General features: G+C 34.0%; 1 protein-coding gene across 1 annotated transcript; it reads right to left on the reverse strand.

Moving 5' to 3' along the window:
* Positions 1-1678: 1678 nt before the first annotated feature.
* Positions 1679-4509, reverse strand: LOC18589758 (DNA double-strand break repair RAD50 ATPase). The gene is made up of 2 exons (XM_007014873.3): positions 3974-4509; positions 1679-3324 (listed from the first exon to the last, which is right to left on the reverse strand). The coding sequence occupies exons 1-2, from the start codon at positions 4226-4228 to the stop codon at positions 1789-1791; spliced, it is 1791 nt and encodes a 596-aa protein (XP_007014935.3). The 5' UTR covers positions 4229-4509; the 3' UTR covers positions 1679-1788.
* Positions 4510-9094: the final 4585 nt, after the last annotated feature.

The raw sequence follows: 9094 nt of genomic DNA on the forward strand, positions 1-9094 counted from the left end.
TTGCTAACCTAAAGTCCTCAATTATTTATAATGCTCTCCTAAGTCTCTTATAAAAATATCTAGTTTAACCAAAACACTATATTATTATGTGAATTGAAATTAAAATAGACTCATTAAGTTCAGGCTCTAATACTAGCTACATACGGCATATAGGTATATTCCTATCATATACACAAATCAATTTATTCATCTAATCAAATAAATATGATCATATGCTATTCCAATTTTAGTCTACACTAAACTCCTTTTCCCAAGTTTGTTTATATTTTTAGATTGATTTAATTAGTGATTAGGCAATTAAAAGCATTTAGAACAAATTGAAATAAACAATTATATCCTATTGAAAATAAGCTAGAAAGAGATTAAAAATTTAAACTACATGTGAGTTCAATTGTAATCCTCAAAAAATAAATTTAGCTAGATATAGTTGCAAAAGTAAATAAAAGCTTTTTTACTGTTTGTTATACTGTTTTCCTATGTTAACCAGTTAATTGCAATTTTAATTGATTAAAAACTTTTTGTTTTCAAGCAGCATTTTTCACTAGCTTTCTTTCAACTGATTTGGCTTCTCTTTGACTGATTAAGGCATCATTCCCTTCAACCCTAACTGATTGAAGTAGGCTCTAACCGATTAGAAATTCTTCAACTTTGAATCTTATGGTTTGGTGCCTTTGAATGGTCAACGATATTTTAAATTTGAATTTTGGCTCTTCTTGACACTTCAACTTTAACCTTTAACCAGCTATCTCCTTTGCCTTAACCAATTAAAAGACTTCTATTTTGTACTCATGTAGTGCCATGAATTGCCTTAACTAATTAATACCTCATGTTAATCAGTTAATATTTTTCTGCTTTCACTTAGTCTTTTGTTTTTTTGTTCCTTTAACTGATTAATCATTTTAGTAGCATGGTAGGCTTCTTAACTTATTTTCAAACAACATTTATACTAAGGAATTTAAACTTAGTCTTGTACATTTAAATAAAGTGGTTAGATATTAATGAATGAAGAATGTTTTGTTATTGTAAAAAATATATGGAGTCAACAACCCTACTCCTTTTGATAGCAGTTTACACTTCCAAGTATCCTGTCTAGCTTCTACATGCTCCACCAACGGTTTTCATATTTGCAAAGAGCTCTGAGAAGAACCTAGAGGAAGCCTTAAATACGTAAAGGTAGATTTCCAATCTTACAATAAATATATACACGCACCCGAGCATTTGGCTCATTGACTGGTGCATGATCTCTCTGTCTAAAAAGCAGGGTTTGAATTCTCCTCTCCCAATTATAAAAAAAAAAAAAATCTTACAATAAATACACACCATCCATCTTTCAAGATTAGAATGATTGACTCCCATCCAAATAAATTATTTTTGTGAAAATTAATTTTCATGCCAAACGCCATCTAGAAACATCTTAGGATCCTTTTAATGTATTGAATAACATAAATTTAGAAATTATTCTAGGTGTCACAAGAATAAACTATCCATATAAGCTATATCCAACCCATTTGCATTTTTAAGAAATTAGAAACTTTTAAGGAGAATCAACCTACAGTCTTATTACCTAGGCTTAAAATATCAAACATAGAAAGATGAATTTTATCCTTTATACAAACTACTCAGTTACTAAAATGTTCGAAAATTTACCAGTAACAATTCATGTCAAGTGGAAATAATATAGAAGAAACCTATTTGCACATTTATTAAAATCTATTTGCTAGTTACAAACTTTTCTACTTGAAACTGCCCTTGAAAAACCACTTGAGAAAAGAATATTAAGCAAATTACTTATGCTACAAATTTGTATCGGCAGATCACCTTACACCTTAAAACCCTTGCCTGAACATAAAATCCTGGCATCACCATGATCTTAACCCGGCTTGGTCCATGTGGCCTTTGCCTTTCCATGAACATATCTTCCATGTAATGTGGATCGAAGGTTCTATTTTCTTCAACCCGTAGAATTCCCAATGGTGGATTGAATGAGAAAGCAAGCAAATGCAGCAACCATATGCATTTAGCAGCAACAAAGAAAGCTTGAAGCAGCTGTTCTGGCCATGGTCGAGTCCAATTCAGCGTTGTAATGATTAAACTCATCTTCTGATCACAGAACTTACTAAATTCTTCGCTATAATATTTAGTTCCCTTCCTTAGCACTTCATTCCAGCTTAGATTTCTAAGTGCAACATATGATGTAAATTGAGCCTGGCGATCTTGTTGAGGGTCCAAGTGCTTTGGTGACCCATTCTTCTGAAATACACAATTCTCAAAATCTTGGTAGAGTGACTGGTTTATTAGTGCTTCCAAATGGTATAATACTGCCTTAGAGTACTTTGAATTCAATGAAAGTTTATATGGTTGAAGAAGCAGATTCAAGTTGTCCATTAAAGTATTGTCAGTCTGTTCAATCTGTCCAACAAGTGTCTTGCAGAACTGTTTCACTGACAATCTTGCTTCTGATACTATCTGCAAGAAACCCTCTACCATTACCTCCTCACTGACAGGCATCAGGTTTTCACCATTCCCATCAATGGATTTCCCTCTCCTAGGAAAATTTCCAAGCTTTTCATTGATTTGAGAATCCTTTGTTTGTGTTGCTTGCCTTAAGGCTTTCTTGAGCTCTTCACAATAGGTTTCTAAATACTCCAGCTTCTGCTTGAGCTCTCCTAATGAAGATCGCATCTCAGCAACTTCCATTAAGGCCGCATCTCTATTCTCATTTGCTTCTATCAGCTCTCTCTTCAATGTTTCAATTGACAACATGCCGAAGTCCTTGAATATTTGTGAAACTTCCTCGGACTCTGTTCGGTTAGGAGAATTCTCATTCTTCTGTTTCTTCTTTAACCGAGGGAAAAACCACGACATCACCCCTCGATTCTTCGGTTGTGATTGAACAGACGAGTGAGAATCTGTTAGTGGCACCACAGTATTAGAATTCTTGATGTTCCTAATGACATTTTCAGATTCAGTTGTTATAACAGCAGGCTTGCATCTATTGCAAGATGATACAGATTTGAAATCCCCCAAACTGTTTCTCCTACTTCTACATGACTTGTATAATTCTGCTCCTGGTGATGTTTGCAGGACAGTGATGTGGTTTGCGCAAGAACCAGTAACAGATTTTTGATCTTCAGCAGAACAAATATGTGATTCTAAGGCGGCCAAAGCCGGAGAGAATCCTTTCCTCGAAGCTGAAATCTCCTTCTTATAATCTGATAAAACAGTTTCAGTGCCATTTCCTGCTTCCAGGCCATATTCATCCCAACTTTCAGATAATGCTTGGTTATTTGTATGGTAGCCAGATAATGTTTCATCTTCATAACTCTGTCCAAAATTCCCAAAGAGTGAGTGAGATTAACCACTGACAGTGCACTGAAACTTAAGCTAGGGGTTTAAAGCATTCTAATATAAGAGGTAGAAAGCAAAATTTATAAAAATAATTGCAACCTATAGAATTCCTGGTTATTCTTTTCATAAATTCAGTAAGAAATAAAAGTTTGAACTCTAGCAAAATAAGCTTAAAAAAATTTGTGTTAGGTAATCAGGGATTAAAATTATAGCCAGGAATTTAAAATATATATAAATGCAAATGTACAATTAATTAAAGAAGAATATTGAGACTAATCCTCGTGAAAAAATATACTACTACTTTCCTAGACTATTGTTTCATTGCTGTAGAGACTCAAGACCAGCAAGTGGGCAAAATTTTTCAAGAGGGTTTTACAGGGAAAAAAATTAACGCATGTTACAATCATCATTATAAAGTTAAGTAACTTAATTATATCATAAATCTCACTCATTCTTTTTCACATAGAATTCAGTAAACAAGGTAAACTACAATTAGATAGCAACAAAATGGGAACCTCATTTAACAAGAAACAGATACAAAATTCAAATAACTTATTAAAACTGATGAACAAAGCAGAGCAAAAGAAAAAGCAGCATTAAAGACCCAAGAGATATACTAACTCACGGGAGTAAAAACAGGGTAATCTTGAGCAGAGAACTGAGAAACAGGGCGTGAAACAGGGGAAGCAGAAGATGGGTATCTGAGATTTGCAGGGGCAGGGCTGTTTCCTTGCATCAAAGCCGCATGTAAGGCTCTAAGCTCCACAGCCTTGGCAATGGCAGCCTGTATCTCTTGCCTGCTAACTTCATTGTTGCTGTTATTGTTGTTATCACTTTGATGGCTTTCAAAGATTTGTGAAGCAGTAGCAGCTGCAGCCATGAACAGAGGATGAAACAGAGCAGCACATATACACCCAAAGAATACAACAAAGGAAAAATGATGAATTTTTGTTCTCTTTCTTGCTTTTTTTCAATGAGAGAAAACAACAACAAAGAGGATTAGAAAGTAGGTATTTAACGATTGGATTTGATTTGCAGAGTTGAAGATGATATCCAGCTTAGAATCTTGGAGAACCAGAAACTAGAGAGAGAGAGAGAGATGAATGTAGGGTATCTCAAATCCAATGTGCTTTTGTCTTTGTTCTCAATGAATAAATAGAATGACAGCATGTGAAGCAAAGAAACAGTGGGGGGAGGGAGTAGTAGTTTTTACTCAATGTAGCAAGAATAGATGAGATTTGCAGTTTACCAAAATGCCCATAACTGTATCAAAATAATCATGATAGAATATAGAAAATGTTGGTGCCACACATTAAGCATGATTACTTGAGTACTATACCACTATATAGTAGTAGTTTTCATGTGGTAGCATCGTCTCAACACTCCCCCTTTTTTATTGTAGTTTTTAATACTTTCTTTGTCTAATCATAACCATTAATCATATTGGTGGGTTGCCTGCTAGGATGTATTTAGACCCACAATGGTTGTTGATTAGACATGTGTTATTTAACTAACTACAAGCTTTTTTTATTAAATTTTTTTTTCTTGAAGAATATATTTAAAGCATGATGATAATTAATAATGTATTATGTAATCTTTCTGATGTTATTATTAGTTTGTTTTTCTTTTTTTTTTAGGGTTTTGATATGATTGTTAGAATGTATGTTAAAAACCTTTATTTTATACAAATTTCTTTATCTGAATGAGAACACTGAAGAAAATTAAGAAACATCATTTCAATGGTCAATAAACACATGCCAAGTAAGTTTTTTTCATTTCATTGTTGGAAAACAAAGCTTTTTGATGAATCTTTTATGGCTGCAAAAGGGGGAGAAACAGAAAGGAAATATAATACTTGTAGCACTCTAGACCCATCTTTGTGGAAGCAGCATCACATCTCCTTCAAATCATGGATGCATTTGACATATGGAAGCTTTCTCATTGATTGCTATTTAGGAAAGTTGAGATTAGCTGTTGGAATGGAAATCATTTGCCATTTGAATCTTTGTTCTCTCTCAACCTTTCTACCTTTCTCCCATCTGCACTTAGGTTTTATAATATATATATACTGTACAGAGTTTTGTACAGACATTATTTGTACAAAGAAAGAGCAGAGAGCTTTGAGGGCAATTTAGTCTAGTGAGGTGTCCCAATGCAGTTTTTGCCGAAAGGCGCACAGGTGGGGGACAGAAATGTCCAATTCCTTCCAAACACTCAATTGTCTTTCTCTTTTTTTACTTTAAAACAGTGAAATCTTGTGAGGAGATAATGCCACAGTGGGGACCAAACATGGCCTTCTCTTAGTTGTTAAATTATCAAAAAAAAAAAAAAAAAAAACCCATCTTCATACCCTATGCAAGAGTATAAATACTTGTGGGGGTTAAATGGAGTATTTCAAGAAATCAAGGGTATCTTTGAAGAAATAAAAATAGTATTATTGAATTTGGTTTAGGTTTTTTGTTTATTTGAAATGGAATTCCATTTAGGATAAAGGAAATATTTTATATGGGAGTTCGTTGTTTCCCATAACTACTTTTGCTTGAAAAATAATTACTTAAATGAAATTACAACTTTTAAGCCAACTACCCTCCCTGAAAGTAAGCTTGGTTTGTCAACCTCCACATGCAAAAAGCTTTCTACTTGTTTAATCAACAGCAATGCAACAATCATCTTATCGAATTAAAGCTTAAACGATCGAAAGGGTTTTCTTCTTTTGTTGGAAATTGTTAAGGTTTAAGCACTAAAATCTTGTTTTTGGAGCTCTAATTGAGTAGTTGAGACATGTAAGTCTTCGGTACCTAACAATTAGGTTTACTTTGTTTTGACGATAATACTTTATGCAATCTTGTTAGATGAGAAAACACATCCAATTGTGATAATGATAAATTAATTAAGCCTCAATATTTATACCTATTCTTCCTAGTTATTAACCTTTCAGTTTATGCGGCTTTTCATAGTTTAGATCTTATGTTGAGCAACTGTTGATGACATGAGTTTCTTATCCTTGATTTCAAGTCATCCACCTTTCCCATCATTACGGCTTTTTTATGAGTTGAGAGATCAAAAAGCGGGATTTCAAGCAATTAAAGTTTGTGTGTATGTGTGTGTGAGAGAGAGAGAGACAGAGAGAGAGAGGTTATTCAAATGAAGTGTTCTTATTTTTGAAACCTGTCCACAAAATTCATCCACCTCGAGCATCGTAATCAAACATGTACTTCTCCCTCGCACTTGAGCTTTGTTTTTAACTCATCAAAACATGATCAGAAGATTCTTAAAAGCACTTCATAAAGCCGAAACACTGTCAGCAAATTGATGTAAATATATATATCTATATATATATATATAGGTGACATAACTATACCGTCTGCTTCTGCCTGTTCGATAAATAGCCAACACAACGGCCCCGACCATGCAAGCTCACCACTAAGATTTATTCAACCACATACGAATCACTTTTCTTTCCATAGCGTAACGCTCAAGTTAATACTTTGCATTATTTTCAAGTATATAACAATCTTGCCATCTGAAGACTTCCTCCACCGTATAGATCTAAAGCAAAAAACAATTATCAAATCCATCCAATCCTTGGATATTTCTTTCCATGTCAATTGTTCTACGTCAGATTCATATATTCTGGGTCCCATTATTAGATTAAGATTGTGTTAAATGGTTCTAAATGAAAACAAAAATAATGGGAGTTTGTGTAAATAATGTAAAGTTTATCACTTCCATTATATCATATTACATGGTAAAAGTAAAAATAACCCTTTTTTTTTTCTTTTTTATAAAAAAAATAATCGATATATATATTTTTTATTCTAAATGTTAATTAGACACAAACCCCCAAGAAGTGTCCTGAATTAATCTATACATGACATCTTTTAATCTTCTTAAATTTTAAGCAATTTCTAATCTTGAATTGGGCCCTATCGACCGTCAACCTCTTTGGCTTTCTGGCCACATGCATTTTCCCAGTCATTAATTATCAATGTACTAGCTACAAGCCTTTCCCGTAAACAACTCTCCATTGTTTGGCTACTTTCGCATGCAATCTCTTTATCTCACCTTTAAAAGAGAATATATAAATTTACATGATTGTAGCTTTATGTTTGGGAAGATCTAGCCCAAACCCTTTCGTTTTCACTTCCAGCCTTGGCTGAAAGAAACAAGAGAGGGTGGCTTTTGGGTGTCTCTTTCTTTGTACTCAAGCAAAATACATCACTGAAAGGTCCCAACAGCATTGCAGAAAGTGTGCTTCTCTTTTCCTTGTGAAATTAACAGAAGCGCTACACGCTTTGGTGAAATCTACCACTCACTTTCAATTTTTACATGCCTACAATTTTACTGCTGCCATGCCATGTTAAGCATCCTTCCAAAAGTAAAAGTAGAAAGAACAGATATTCCTGCAGGCTTCTGGCTGGAACACTTGGATTTTGTCCTGTTTTGTTTGTTGCATCTTGGTAAAATTGGATTCCGGTTGTTACGTATTTAATGACTAATTGGTTTCTCATCGTATATTAAAATCAAAGAATTAGATATGAAGTGTATTTTAGTAATCCATTAGCTTTGTGTTAGGCTTTGGAGCTTGCACGGACCCTATTGATAAGTATTACTATAGTGTTATTAATAGATTCCATGGAAGTTTGGGCACAAGGTCCAACAGATTTGCTTGTTAAAGGCAAAAGGTCCATTCTCTGTTTCCTTTGAAAATTGTGATTCTTCGCAATTGTAGACCACTCTCTCGTTGAAGACAACTGGATAATACAGAATACATGTGTTCATGGCTTCATGCCCATTACATCCACACAAAGGAGTATCAAGATTATTCTAATTTTGCAAAAGTTCTGTTCTCTTGCCTGCTAATTTACATTTATTGCTAACATTAATTAAATAGCCCTAGCCACTCTACTGATGGAAACCATCAGACATCTATTTTTCTGTCTACTGAAAATGATGGGCATTTAGTTAAAAGCAAAAGGGTATTCCAATACCGTAACAGATGCGAACGAAACGTGATTCAACACATCAACTGGTTTACATCTATAGATATGAAAAAAGATTCATGAGTTATAAAAAATTACAAACAACATACAAATCAGCTTCCAACTCAACTCACGTCCCCATCTCAATCAAACTCACGTGAATACTACTACTCGGACTCACCAGATACAACATAAATTTAATCCCAAACACAAAAAGTTATGCATATGAGCACTCTCGCTCGATCTCAACAAACTCTAACCATTTATCAAATATTCACAGTCAAGAGCACTATCCCTTAGTCTTACGATGTGTCTACGCATCCATCCCTGTATACCCTACAACTCTACTTACACCTTTTCTCATACCTCATCCTATGGAGACCCTCCTTTATCTATAAGCCCACTAACTTGCACACTAAAAATCCCTTTCTTCTTTTTTTTTTTTTTTAAAGTAGAGAAGTCATTAATAAAAGTTCGAGTTGCTAAGAATATTTGTCTTTTAGTATATCTTAACCAATTCAAGAAATACATCTATCAGTGCCATATATTACTATATGGCAACAACAAACCATAGGAGATATATGTTTGACACCGAACATCACATTTTATAGGAAAGTAGACCATCTTCAATTCCACTAATGATACTCGAACTATGAAATGTTTCACTCAATTCCCTAATTGCTTGGGCATCCAAGTTAATTGCTTCATATATTTCTACATGAATTGCCCTTGAAGTCATTTCTAACGCTGTCATTAATGAAGAG

The sequence above is a fragment of the Theobroma cacao genome, chromosome 9 (genome assembly GCF_053813885.1).
Source record: "Theobroma cacao isolate CCN51 chromosome 9, ASM5381388v1, whole genome shotgun sequence".
In the NCBI taxonomy this organism is placed as follows: domain Eukaryota; kingdom Viridiplantae; phylum Streptophyta; class Magnoliopsida; order Malvales; family Malvaceae; genus Theobroma; species Theobroma cacao.

Excerpts from the sequence above, each read along its gene's own strand:
- LOC18589758 (XM_007014873.3), bottom strand. The coding sequence starts at position 4,228 with ATGGCTGCAGCTGCTACTGCTTCACAAATCTTTGAAAGCCATCAAAGT. Across the intron at positions 3,325-3,973 it reads ATTACCCTGTTTTTACTCCC|AGTTATGAAGATGAAACATT; the intron begins GTGAGTTAGTAT and ends AATTTTGGACAG.